We start from the raw sequence: 13,648 nt of genomic DNA, 5'->3' as shown, positions 1-13,648 counted from the left end.
TCCCCAACATCTGTGGACTGGACATTCTCATTCTGGCCTCCACGGCTCTCACTTTTCCTTTCCCCTTTTCTGTCTCCAAGCATCTCTGCTCAATTTGGGGTTAATTCCTCAGCTGTGTCTCCCACTCCTCATTCTCTCGTCAGCTGTTTTAATCCGTGGTCTCCCCTATCCAGTGATTTTTTTATTTCAAAGATTGTATTTTTTCTTGTAGAAGCTCCATATTAAAAAATCCACCTATGCACTCTTGATCATTTTTCATTATATACTCATTACTGAAATTGTATCCTTTTATTTCTTCAAATGCTTTTATACATAACTCTTCCAGTTCTATTTCCGGTAGTCCTAACCTCTGCCATTCCTGGGGTCCTGAGTTTGCTGTCTCTTGTGTCTGCTGACTCTCAGGAGTGACTGACTGGAGTAGAAGGCCCTGCAGAGTGTGAGGTCAGGATACTGATGAGAGAGGGACTCCGGTCCAGGGAGAGGAACGGAGGATTGGGCGGAGGAGGAGGGCAGGCTGCCAGGCAGGCCCTACAGGCCACAGCCAGCCGGTGGGGCCCTTCAGGGTCCCCCGGGTAGCACTGCCGTGCTGGCCCAAGGAACAGGAAGGCGGACCCAGGAGGAGCTGCCAACTGAAGCCCGCTGACCACACTCCGCAGCCGGACAGCACGGCTTCCCAGAGTGCATCACACCATGACGCTTGGGACAGCCCTTCTCCATTTCAGTTGTAGTCACTGAGTAAACACCAACTTCTCTTACGGTAAGGTGTTTGTTTTTAGTTGTTTTGGTTTTTTGGACATACCGACCAGCTTGTATCTTAGCTCCGCAACCTGAGCCCTCAGCAGTGAAAGCTCAGAGTTCTAACTGTTGGCCCACCAGGGAATTCCCTGATAAGGTGTTTGCTTGTTTGTTTTTCACAAGGTCACCTCGTCTCTCATGATGATGCTGTGTATGGGTCTTTACGGTCGTATAATAAACTGAGCTTGGAGCACCAGTGTCGGCATGTAGATATATTCTGCAGTATATCAGTACTAGGAATGTTTGTAAATACTGCAGAGAAATGTTTATTCCCTTTAAGCCTGATTTTTATTAAGTTTAAAAACAGTAAAATTTTGTACTTACATTAGATTAAATGGAGTCATCCTTACATTCTTTTATGACTCTTGAAACCAAAATATAGTAACTAACACAGACCATTCTCCCAAAATATCAACTCAAGAAATGTTTGGATTATTTATTTGTCTGGTTCTTCTGAAACAAACCAATCCTTAGTTTCAGGCTGGTTTTTTCTTTCTTCCCTCCCTCCCTTTCTTTCTTTCTGTCTCTCTCCTTCCCTCCCTCCTTGCCTCCCCCCTCCCCTGCCCCGGCCTCATGTAAAGAACATTGTTGAAGTGATCTATAAACACAGGCAGAAGCACAATAAGAATTACAGATAATTTAACCTTTCAAAAACATTAACTGAAGCAAGACTTTACATTGAAGTATTAATTTGATGCTATATTAAATTGTCACTTCAAGCCCCTTAAAAAAAAAAAAGAGTGAAACATGATAATAACAGCAATTTTCAAGAGCTGGAGCCCAGGTTCACACTCTCATGCAGAGATATAAATATTTATCCATTCCAGTACATCACTTAGAATCCTCTCTGCTGAAACCTTCAGTCAGCTGTGAATCTTTTAATGGCATTTCATTTTGCATACGACAAAGCAACAGACCGGGGGATTCATAAGACTTGTATTCTTGTTGACTACCCAAGAGCAAAGGAAACTGAGACCCTGTGGCTGTTGCGTTTTGTATGTTTTTAAAATTCCAATTTCACCATGTCAGTTTATCATTATAGTTCTGACAAGCTGCTGTACAGGAAAAAAGTTCTAGGGGAGACTAATGAAGAGGTAAAATTTGCCTCTATTGATGACAACAAGGAGTCATATTAAAGAAGACTGTTTTAAGAGAAGACAGAAAACAGTAAAAACTGTATGGGTTACAGATGAACATTGCCAGCAAATACAAGTGTCTGAGAAGCACTCTAGGAAAAAAACCAAAGTCGCAGCATGAAAAATTACAGTCCGAGGTGACATGAGGCATCCAGCTATGAAAATGCTAACATGGAAAAGACTTAATAAAAACAGTATTTTTAAAATGCAAACGTAGGTAATGCAGCAAGTTTAACACTGAGAATATAGACACTGACTCCAAGAATACTTGGTGATGGTTTTAGTTCTGTACAGTAAGCATACGAAGAATTAATGATGATCAGGGTCAGTTTTTTAAAAATTTGGGACTGTTCCGTACCTTATTTAGATAGAAGGTCAGTGTCCTGGCTGAACTGCAAACATCTATCAGTTCAGGTGCCAGACAAGACCTTCCCTGTTTGATAGGAGAGAATGTGCCCCAGGGACCGAGTGGTGGAAATAACTGGCCGGCTTTGGGCCACAGATAGGAAGGCCTCTGGGAAAGGGTGGGATCTGAGGAGCCACGGAAAGGAAGGCTCTGCAGGCTTGTGTGTACACGGCTGGTACTCCCCTAACAGGCGTCACCCTCTGTGCATGCCCTCGATTCTGGTCCACGCTGGATGACCAGTGCTGCTGTGTGTGGCCCATCTGTGTCCATTTCCTCCCTTGGGACCTCAGAGTGGCAGAGGACAGACGTCCGCACTCACTTGGGACCTCAGAGTGGCAGAGGACAGACGTCCACACTCGCCTGGCCTCTGGATTAGAGTCTCCCGGGCAGCAGTAGGGCACGGCACCGGTCAGAAGTGGTTGAGATATTAAAGCGGCAGATAGGGAACACTGTCCCCTGCCAGTGAGGAGGGCTGCCTTGTAGCCACATCAGGACGCTGATGGAAAGTGAAAGAAATATCCTCCCCTTTCTATTATTTTTTGGTTTTGGCTGTGCTGTGAGGCTTGTGGGATCTTAGTTCCCCGACCAAGGATCCAAACCGGGCCCCGGCAGTGGGAGCACCAAGTCCTAACCACTGAACCAGCAGAGAATTCCTCTGCACCTTTTTAAAGAGTGACCCTCAGGATTAAGTCACTATTTCTCCATGCTTGTAGTCCCTATTTCTCCATTCTTCCAACAGGAATTGGAAACTAAGTGTGTAAAAGGGAGGAAGCAAAGATTCATTGTTAGATTGTCTTGTGATCGAATCAACAATGTTAAAAAATTAATAGATGCTGAGGCTGTTTTTAACTATTAAAATAAGGGGTGCTCGTGCCCCCCACAAAAAAACCAATCATGAGACTGTAGTGCCCCAGTACACATTTTTAAAATAATTTTTGAAGCATTTATTTACAGGTTCTTTTGTTAATTTGTCAGTGATTAAGCTTTTGAAGGGGAAGTGCTCAGAGTTCTGATCCTAAAAGCAACATAAGTGAGAATTATGATTTTTAGTGTTTTCTGTATTTACAAAAGTATTATCATACTTTATATTAAAAAATGCACACACATAAACATTATTCATTTTTGGAAAGTCTGTTCTGTGGAGATATGCTTTAAATTGGGAGTCCCTAGCCTGCATTTAAATAGAACCCACTTCTCAGCGAGCATCTGAGGAGCACGTCAGGTGAAGCCTGCCTCTCCCACCCCTCGCCCCAGGGTCTGGATTTCATCTGGCTCCTGCTTGAGCCATCGCAGTCCCCCCAGTGCCGTTTCCCTGATCTTCATACCCTTCACAAAGCCCCTGTGCTCTAAGTACTGTTATTGCACCTCTTCTCCAAATGCAGAGACACAGAGAGGTTGAATAATTCCCAAAGGTCACACAGCTAGTGCTCATGGTGCTGGCCCAGGAAGGCTCAAGCAGCGGGATTGTGGCCGTGTGTTTACAGCATCCCTAGATGTGGGATAACCTCCAGGAGTTTGTGGGGTGGGGGAGCCGTCTGAGATATGCCCACTGGTGTTAGGGTGTGTGCACAGCATTTAGTGGGTCAGCAGGTGAAGAACCCAAGGGGATTACTATCTGGGCCTCTCTGTGTCAACTCCCACATGCGGTGACCCTCATGCTCCAGTTCAGTGGTCTGCCAGCCCAGGTGCTCACAGACCCAGTGGGACGTTCCTCCACTGAAATGAAACAGGGTCGTCTTTTCCCAGTGCTCCCACCCAGAAACTCAATTCATGGGGGAGGTTTTCGCTCCTGCAGTTTGATGCGGGAGTGCTTTCTAAACCTTTGGGACCAACTGCTGCTTGTCAATACTGGAATCTAACATGATAGGCTTTCTGGGGTTGTGGTTTTGTACATGATTACAAACTCAGGAGTTTTAAGTTTTTTAAATCTCTGTGCTGCAGTGTGTTCAACAAAGCCTCATAGGTGAGCCTTGCTTTTGAGTATAAGACCGTGTAGAAACTTTCTGATAAGATAAATCAAATTTGATCTTTGTTTTCAGTTCAGTCGCTCACTCGTGTCCGACTCTGCGACCCCATGAATCGCAGCATGCCAGGCCTCCCTGTCCATCACAAACTCCCGAAGTTCACTCAGACTAATGTCCATCGAGTCAGTGATGCCATCCAGCCATCTCATTCTCTGTTGTCCCCTTCTCCTCCTGCCTCCAATCCCTCTCAGCATCAGAGTCTTTTCCAATGAGTCAACTCTTCTCATGAGGTGGCCAGAGTACTGGAGTTTCAGCTTCAGCATCAGTCCTTCCAAAGAAATCCCAGGGCTGATCTCCTTCAGAATGGACTGGTTGGATCTCCTTGCAGTCCAAGGGACTCTCAAGAGTCTTCTCCAACACCACAGTTCAAAAGCAGCAATTCTTCGGCGCTCAGCCTTCTTCACAGTCCGACTCTCACATCCATACATGACCACAGGAAAAACCATAGCCTTGACTAGACGGACCTTTGTTGGCAAAGTAATGTCTCTGCTTTTGAATATGCTATCTAGGTTGGTCATAACTTTCCTTCCAAGGAGTAAACGTCTTTTAATTTCATGGCTGCAGTCACCATCTGCAGTGATTTTGGAGCCCAAAAAAATAAAGTCTGACACTGTTTCCACTGTTTCCCCATCTATTTCCCATGAAGTGATGGGACCAGATGCCATGATCTTCGTTTTCTGAATGTTGAGCTTTAAGCCAACTTTTTCACTTTCCTCTTTCACTTTCATCAAGAGGCTTTTTAGTTCCTCTTCACTTTCTGCCATAAGGGTGGTGTCATCTGCATATCTGAGGTTATTGATATTTCTCCCGGCAATCTTGATGCCAGCTTGTGTTTCTTCCAGTCCAGCATTTCTCATGATGTACTCTGCATATAAATATTATTTTATTTAATCTTAAAGATAGAGGACTTGCAGAATATAATGTGTACATGTGTTTTTCCCTGGGGTGGGGGTAGGAGGGAAGCGCATCAGTGATTTCCTGTGTAGTAGTCAGGTGTCTTTCACATATTCGTCAGTACGGATAGTGGTATCCACGCTGATCCGGGCATTCCATGGCTCTGTACAGATTTGGATCAAAGGGACGTGTTCTGCCAGCGGGACTTTTAAAAGATAGGCCATGATGAGACTAAACTGAGCAGAACAGTACAAGGGGTGGGGTCCCGGGGGAGGGAGCCGAATGGCCAAACTGAAACCTGTGTGCCCCCCAGGGCAGGGGGCATGTCGCATGGGCCCTCAGATCACCTCTGCAGAGGCTCCCTCTGGGCAGACTTCACAGCACATCTGTGAGTCAGTTTGGAGCACAGAGCATACGGGCTGACACTGAGATTCCTTACCGGAGTTCTGAATGTCAGGAGTAACCATGATCACCGTCCTCTTCGGCAGGAGAGAGAGCAGCACAGAACACTGGCCTTGTTGGGGTGTGCTGACACCCTGCCACCTGTAACCCTCACCCTAACCTTCTTGGTAGGAGTTACGGTGCTTGTTTTCTAGAAAATGACATTGAAACACAGGATGGTTTAGTAAGCTGCCCAAGACCTCACAGCTGGTAAATGGAGGCACCGGGACGCCCCTGCATATCATCTCTCTGGCTCCAGAACCTACATCCTTCCTGCCGAACTTAAGCAGCTAGACTCCCCCAGCCTCCATGCGGCCAAGGCCCAGCCAGCCGGCCCTCCTCAGAGGCACCAACCAATCCTTTTATTTCTTTACATCAGATGTGAGAAATCTTCTTTTCAGCCAAGAGCTCTTTACCACCTGTTTTGTATTAGCAAAACTCAAGTTTATTGTTTTTTGAAAGGCGAGAAATAGAAAAGTTTCCTCTGATCTGACTTCAGATTAAGAACAAGTTGGGGGTGAAACTCTACTCAGAAAAAGCCATCATATTGAAATATGTAGCTCAGTTATGTAAGATTTTTTTTTTTTAAGGGCAGAAGCATCTTTAAAATCTTCCAAACTTTGGGTGGCTAAAATCAAACTCCTACACTGATGCTGTACTTCTTTTCTTTAATGATGAAAATTAAAGGCTTTAAAAAAAAAGTCTTACGATGGCTTATTATTATCAGAGTTGATTATTGCAGTGTCTACCTCTAAAGTGTGTGACAGGGCATCCTGATTACTTTCTTTTATAAAAGTGCATTGTACAACTGAAAATTTTGAGGATTGTTTTTTTTTTTTAAATGAAGGAGTTACCTTAAATGTCACCATTACCATGATGACTATTCTTCCAGCCATCTGTGGTAAACAGGTACAGTAAGTACAATTTTTACAACAGTAAGTACAATTCATGCTAAGTTATCCTAGCGATATCACATACATCAAAGGCATAAAAGAACCTTTTTAAAATTTTCTTTCCCCCTCGTTTTAAAGAAAGGAAAACCTAACTTTGGAAAGTACAGTGGGACCCAGTTTGTAAGGATGGTCTTTTGAAAAGTGTCTCCATCTGGTGGCCGTTTAGGGTATGGTCATTGAAGAGTGATGGACATACGTTGTGTTTTTGCAACTCTCTTGGAAATGGTGTCAGTGCTGGGATTGACTTGTCCAGTGATGAATCCAGTGTGGGGCCAGAGAGTGTCCATCTGTCTGCAGAGCTTCACACCACTGCTCTGGTGGGCAATTTTTTCTTTCTTTCACTGACATGAATTTTTTATTTAATGTCACTTGTAAATCTACAAAGTAAGCATTTTAACATATCCAAAAAAGTATTAATTTTTCCATATTCTTTAAATTTTATTGAAGTAAAGTTGATTTACAATGTATTAACTTTTTATCTATAGCAAAGTGATTCACTGATACATATATATATATTATGTGTATGTGTGTGTGTGTGTGTGTATATATATATGTAAAATCTTGAAACCAAGCCTCCTGTGTCTCCTGATTGGCAGGTGGATTCTTTCCCACTGGGCCACCAGGAAAGCCCATATATATATGTATTTTTTCACATTCTTTTCCATTATAGTTTGTCACAGAATATCAAATATAGTTCCCTGTGCTATACAGCAGGACCTTGTGGTTTATCCATCTTCTGTGTAATAGTTTGCATTTAGTAATCCCAAACCACCGTTCTTTGCTTCCTCCATCCATCCCCCGCTCAGCAGCCTCAGGTCTGCTGTTTTGTAGATGACGTGTATTATATTTCACATCCACATAGAAGCAGTATCATATGGAATTTGTCTTTCTCCTTCTGACTGACTTTGCTTACTTAGTATGATAATCTCGAGGTCCATCTATTTGCTGCGAGTGGCATTATTTCATTCTTTTTCATGACTGAGTAAATATTCCATTGCCATCTTCGTGCCACATCATCTTCGTCCGTTTATCTGTTGAGAGACATGTGGGTGGCGTCCATGCCTTGGCTGCTGTGAGCACAGGGGTGCGTGTACCTTGATGAATTATATAGTTTTGTCTTTGTCTGGATATACACACAATATGTAGTGGGACTGCTGGGTCACGTGCTTATTCTAGTTTTAGTTTCCTGAGGAACTTCCACACTGTTTCCCACAGTAACTTCACCAACTTACATTCCCACCAACAGTGCAGGCAGCTTCCCACAGCCTCTCTACCATTTGTTATTTGTAGATTTTTTAATGTGATGGCCACTCTGACCAACATGAGGTGGCACCTCAGTGTAGTTTTTTGATTTGCATTTCTCTAATAATTGTTTAGTAGCAAAAATGGCAGTGAATCTAACTAGGCTGATGTCAGATTAGTACTGTACTGAAAAACAATTAAAAAAAAACTGTGAAAGTCAGTTATATTCCAGTTGATCTTCACTTATCAAAGACCCGTTTGCAGAGCTGAACCTGGATGTATTATTTCCCAGGTCAGAGTTCTAAATTCGTCCTTCTATTTTTCCATATTATTTAAAGTACTTAGTAGTGTGTCTTAAAAATAATATTGCATCTTTAATAAGAATGGCTACAGGTAAAATGTTGTAAGTTACACAGAGAAACCAGTGTTGATACTACATAAAAGTTAGAAATCTAAGTAGAAAACTCTCTCTACTTCAAGAGAAGTTTTAAGTAGATTAAGTAGTACTTAATCATTTAAGTAGTGGAAATGATTTGTTGTTGTTCAGTCGCTCAGTCATGTCCGATGCATTGAGACCCCATGGACTGCAACGCACTAGGCTTCCCTGTCCTTCACCATCTCCTGAAGCTTGCTCAAACCTCACGTCCATGGAGTCGGTGATGCCATCCAACTAACTCATCCTCTGTCATCCCCGTCTACTCTGCCTTCAGTCTTTCCCAGCATCAGAGTCTTACATTAAAATGTTTTCCCAAAATAAGTGCAGTTATGTTAACAATAAAGTGAGATCAAGGATTTTCATGATAAGGCCTTGAGAGGTTGAAATAACATGTCTAAGAAAGGAAAGAAGAAATGTTCAAAAGTTTACATCACATTTATTATGCAGCGTTGTGAGTAAAAATTGCAAAAGTTTGTGCTCTTTACTGTTTTTCATTTTTTAAGGAAACACCCTTATGGCAGTTACGATTTATATTTAAACACACCTAGATTGGATGTTATGGGTTGTTTTTTAATGCTCTTTATACTTTAGGATGAAGGGCCTCTGGGGGGGAGTCAGTGGTAAAGAATCAGTGGGATTCTTAAGAATACATGGGATCAGTTCCTGGGTCGGGAAGATCCCCTGGAGGAGGAAATGGCAATCTACTCCAGTATTCTTGCCTGGATGAAATTCCATGGACAGAGGAGCCTGGTGGGCTACAGTCCATGGGGTTGCAGAGTCAGAAATGACTGGGCACACACATACATACAATAATATGTGATTTAAGCATCTTTTCATGTACCTGGTGGCCATCTGTGTTTTCTTTGGAGAAATGTCTACTTATGTGTTCTGTTTTTTTCGATTGAGTTTATTTTGTTGAGTTGTATGTGCTATTTGTATATTTTAGAAATTAAGCCCTTGTCGATTGCATCGTTTGCAAATATTTTCTCCCATTCCATAGGTTGTGTTTTCATTTTGTTTATGGTTTCCTTGGCTGTGCAAAAAGCGTGTAAGTTGAATTAGCTCCCATTTATTTTTATTTCTATTGCTCTGGGAGACTATCTGGTGGCAATTTAAACATTAGAGTCCCAATAAGAAACAGAAAACAGAGCCTGACTCTCCCAGCTTCTAACACTGAGCTCTCTCCACAATTTCCTCTGTAATCTCAACTTTAACACTATCAAAGGCATTGATCATAGTGGCCAGGTGATGCTGCCTGAACCTCGTAAAGTCATCATCAAGGCTTCTAGGAAGGAAGATGGAGACCCCAGGTCATGATTTCACTTTAAAGGAGTTATAGAAAGGACTAGTCACTTGTCCTCTCGCCTCGTGCCATTATATACAAATTAGTTGGGAATGTTAAGAAAAAAGTATCTCTGGAGATAGATTTTCTTATCTGTCTGCATGGTGCACTCAGACCTGGTCTTCAGGTGTATAAACATGGTCATTTTCTGTAAAGAAGACATTAATGGTTGTATAAGTCATTATCACTTTGTAAAACACCATAGGCAGAGGGGTTATTTTTTATCTGAACAAACAGCTTTTGACTGGATCATTTCCTCCCCCTCTTTTTCTTTCTTTCCTATGCAGTATATAGTGGAATGTCATGGGATCACCCTTCTTCCCCAGTTCCTGGGCATGTACCGGCTTAATGTGGATGGAGTTGAAATATATGTGATTGTTACAAGAAATGTGTTCAGCCACCGTTTATCTGTATATAGGAAATACGACTTAAAGGTAAGATTTTTACTTTTTTGTTCATTAAGCTTGTTCATCCATGTTGTGTGTAACTGAGCAGGCTGTGCACTTAAGAGGCACCCAGAGCTCAAAGCACTGGGCAGCCAGCAGTGCACTTCGTGTTAAGTGAGGATCTGGTGGCTCAGACGGTAAAGCATCTACCTGTGATGCAGGAGACCTGGGTTTGATCCCTGGGTCGGGAAGATCCCCTGGAGAAGGAAATGGCAATCCACTCCAGTACTCTAGCCTGGAAAAATCCCCTGGCTGGAGGAACCTGGTAGGCTATAGTCGATGGGATTGCAAAGAATTGGACACAATTGAGCAACTTCATTTTCTTACTTTCTTATTGTACCTATGAGAGATACCACATCTAATTTATTGAGCTAGTATGTATGGAACACCAGCTATGTGCCAGGCCCTGCTTTTAAGTGCTGGGAACAGCATGATGAACAAAACACACCAAATCTGCCCTCAACGAGCTGACATTCTGGTGGGCAAAGACAGGTAAGTAAGTCATATGGTGTGCTAGGAACTGATGAATGCCATGAAGAGAAGAAAAGTCAGGAAGGATGGGGAAGGGATGCAGTTTGGAATCAGGAGGTGAGGGACAGGCTGTTTCAAAGATTTGGAGTGGGAGGTAGACCACTGGAAATTCTGACTGTGGAGTGAGGGGCGCTGACTTCTGAGGTCACTGATGTAGACAACATCCGGGTCAGAGGCTGGCGTACTACGACCTGCCTGCATGGCAAGTTCAACTTGGCCATTTTTGTAAATAGCTTTATTGGAGTCCCACTATGCCTGTGGTTTCTCTATCATGTGTGGTTGCACTATAATAGCAGGGTTGAGTAGTTACCATAGAGACCATTTTGGACCGCAAAGCGCAAAACACTTACCCTCTGACCCTTTCCAGAAAACATCTGCCAACCTCTGGTCTTCATCAGTCAGTCTCAAATTTTTTGATCTCAGACTCCTTCACACTCTTAAAAGAGGACCCCCAAAAGCTGCATATGTAGGTTAATACTAATACTTACAATGTTAGAAATGAGAAACATTTTTTAACTTAGTTTTTTAAAATAGTAAAACTATTAATGTTAGCATATCTTTATGAAAAGTATCTTTCAAACCAAAACGTTTAGTGGGACAGGTGGCATTGTTTTACATCTTTGCAAATCTCTGTGATGTCTGCCTTGGTGAGAGAGCTGAAATGTCCTGTCTGCTTCTGCTATCATGTTACTTGAAGTGTATGAAAAAAATCAGACCTTACACAAATATGTAGTTGGAAAAAGGGAGGGGTTTTTAACTTTTTCAGAAATTTGTGGGTGTTTTTCTTGGATGGCATACCTAGACCTGACAAGTGGTAATTTCTCAAAGCTGAGTTACAGTGTGGAATCTGAAATCACATCAGTGAACTTTATAAAACCCATCAGTCTGTTTGCACGCATTGATCTGAGGGCATCATGCTTTCGTCATTTTGAACAATGGGTTTACCGAGTTATGAGCTCTTCCAAATACTCACACGTTTCATTAAACAGTGTCAAGAAGCCACATTAATATCACCACCTGCCTCATTAGAAACGCCTTTATATATTGAGAAGCTGTCAAGCTCAGAGTGGTGGATACAAGTTTTTAAAAGTTTTCATTTTCACTTGAAAGCTTAAATTTTACCAGTGGGTTTCCTGTGAAATGATAGCACAAAGCTGAGCCAGCAGCTTCGTTCCTCTTTGAGCAAGTGCCTGTCAGATGCCCAGAATGGAATAAACAGGTTCCAGTTGTCCTTTCATGTAGAAATGATTTCTGGAAAAAAAGTAACTAGTTCAGCTCATAACTCAAAACCATCACCAAGATGACTGTCCTTAAACTTACCTGCTTTATAAACAAAAGAGCTTTGGGCATACTCCCTATGCAGAATATTGAGAAGGTACGTCATCCAGCGTCAAGATTTAACAAAACAGATGCCATTGCTTCCTCAAGGATACTCATGTGTCGTATGACAAACTCAGTACTAATACCATTCGGTGCCACTGCTGGATCTGTGCTAACCTGCCAACGGTTTCCCCACCGTTGTTTTTGCAGTATCCATGTAAATGTCAAGGCAGAGACTGTCTCCACATTATTATAAAGACACTTTTGACTTTGCAGCACCCCTGGGTGCTCAACTATGCTTTGCGAAATGTTGGTCTAAGGGAGGGGAGATGTTCCGGGCTTATCTCTTACCTCTGGAGTCTGCTCTTACCTCCAAGTCGCAGCTGTTTTGTTCCCTGGAAATCCCAGCAACCCTCAGGGCTCTTTGGAACCCTCTCTCTCACAAGGCCCTCTGAAGTGTCACTAGCTCGTCCCGTTGAGTACTAGGTCTGTCTGTTGGTCTGACTCCCACGTCAGGAGCCCCATGTCCCAGTCTTACTACGCGTTAGCTGGGTGCGAGATGCTGAACCTGTAGGAGCCACAGTTCCTTCATCTGTAGAACAGAGATGGGTTTACGTCCCTTGCTGGGTTGAGAGGATTAGTGTGATATGTTTGTGTCACGTCCAGCATAATGCATACAAGAAGAGGTGGATGAATTTTCGTTCTCTTCCGTTCTACTAATAAGTTTCTTAAAGACAACTGTTTTGGGTCCCACTTTATCCCCCTGAAGTGCTTCAAAGAGTGCCTCATTCAAGCAGACATCTAGTCAGCGTATCTTGATGTAAGTTACAGACTGGCTATTATGGTTTTAATTTAACCTTGGATGTCCTGGTTTCATCTCCCTTTTTAGCTTATAGAATAAACTCTGTTCTCACCAGTACTTGCCATCGTGAGTGGTCAGGGAACCTGGGCGCCTGGCATCATTTCATGGCTCAAACTCGTGGCTTTGACTGACTTCTCTAATTTTGTTTTTTTAATTCTGAATGAATTTAAATCTGGATGAGTTTTCCCGGCTAATGATCTGCATTTACATAGAGATGAAGCATCACTGAGAATCAGAAGCAGAGTAAATTATATTGTAAGGAGGGGGAAAAAAACACAAAGACTAAAAACTTGGTTAAAGATACAAAAATAATTTCCTCCCTTTGCCCATAGCATAGGAACTGCTCAAGTATTACAATGCAGTACCCAGGTATTATAAGTATTTAATACTCGAGTATTCACCCCTTCCTTCTTTTAAAATAAAGGAACATTCTTTATTAACAGTCATTGTGTAAAGGAAGATATTGTGGCCTGAAATCAAGACCCTATAAAGGAAGGAAAACAAACCATTGCAAGTGACAGCTGCTGGGCTTGGCTGGCCACAGGGCTCTCCTTCACGGACAACTCACAGGGTTCATCCTCACTTGCTGGGGCAGCTTTGTGCTTCTCCAACGTGTCCTTAAGAAGCTTCGAGCAGCATCCAGGGCTGGCCCAGCAGGGTCTTTTAGATCCACCAGACCTGGGAACACTGAGCGTGGGGATGATGATGAACTGGCATGGGGGAGCCCCTGGCTCAGGCCTGGCCCCTTTCCCCTGCAGGAGGAGTGTCTCCATCTGTGAACGACAGGTGACACACACCCTAACTAATGCCTGAGCTACTT

At 42.9% G+C, this 13,648-nt stretch overlaps 1 protein-coding gene and 1 long non-coding RNA gene across 2 annotated transcripts in view; one reads left to right on the top strand and one right to left on the bottom strand.

Moving 5' to 3' along the window:
- The window catches only part of PIP4K2A (phosphatidylinositol-5-phosphate 4-kinase type 2 alpha), a 185,020-nt gene that overhangs the window by 137,699 nt on the left and 33,673 nt on the right, over nucleotides 1-13,648 (top strand). Inside the window, exon 5 of the mRNA NM_001192769.1 lies at nucleotides 9,957-10,103. Within this exon, the coding sequence (NP_001179698.1) occupies nucleotides 9,957-10,103 (147 nt within the window). The remainder of the gene's footprint in view (nucleotides 1-9,956; nucleotides 10,104-13,648) is intronic.
- LOC101905823 (uncharacterized) overlaps nucleotides 13,055-13,648 on the bottom strand; it is a 52,258-nt gene continuing 51,664 nt past the window's right edge. Inside the window, exon 5 of the long non-coding RNA XR_001501605.3 lies at nucleotides 13,055-13,601. This is a non-coding gene — a long non-coding RNA (uncharacterized lncRNA). The remainder of the gene's footprint in view (nucleotides 13,602-13,648) is intronic.

This window comes from Bos taurus, chromosome 13 (genome assembly GCF_002263795.3).
Source record: "Bos taurus isolate L1 Dominette 01449 registration number 42190680 breed Hereford chromosome 13, ARS-UCD2.0, whole genome shotgun sequence".
Taxonomy (NCBI): Eukaryota; Metazoa; Chordata; class Mammalia; order Artiodactyla; family Bovidae; genus Bos; species Bos taurus.
This window is presented reverse-complemented; position numbering and strand designations above follow the sequence as displayed.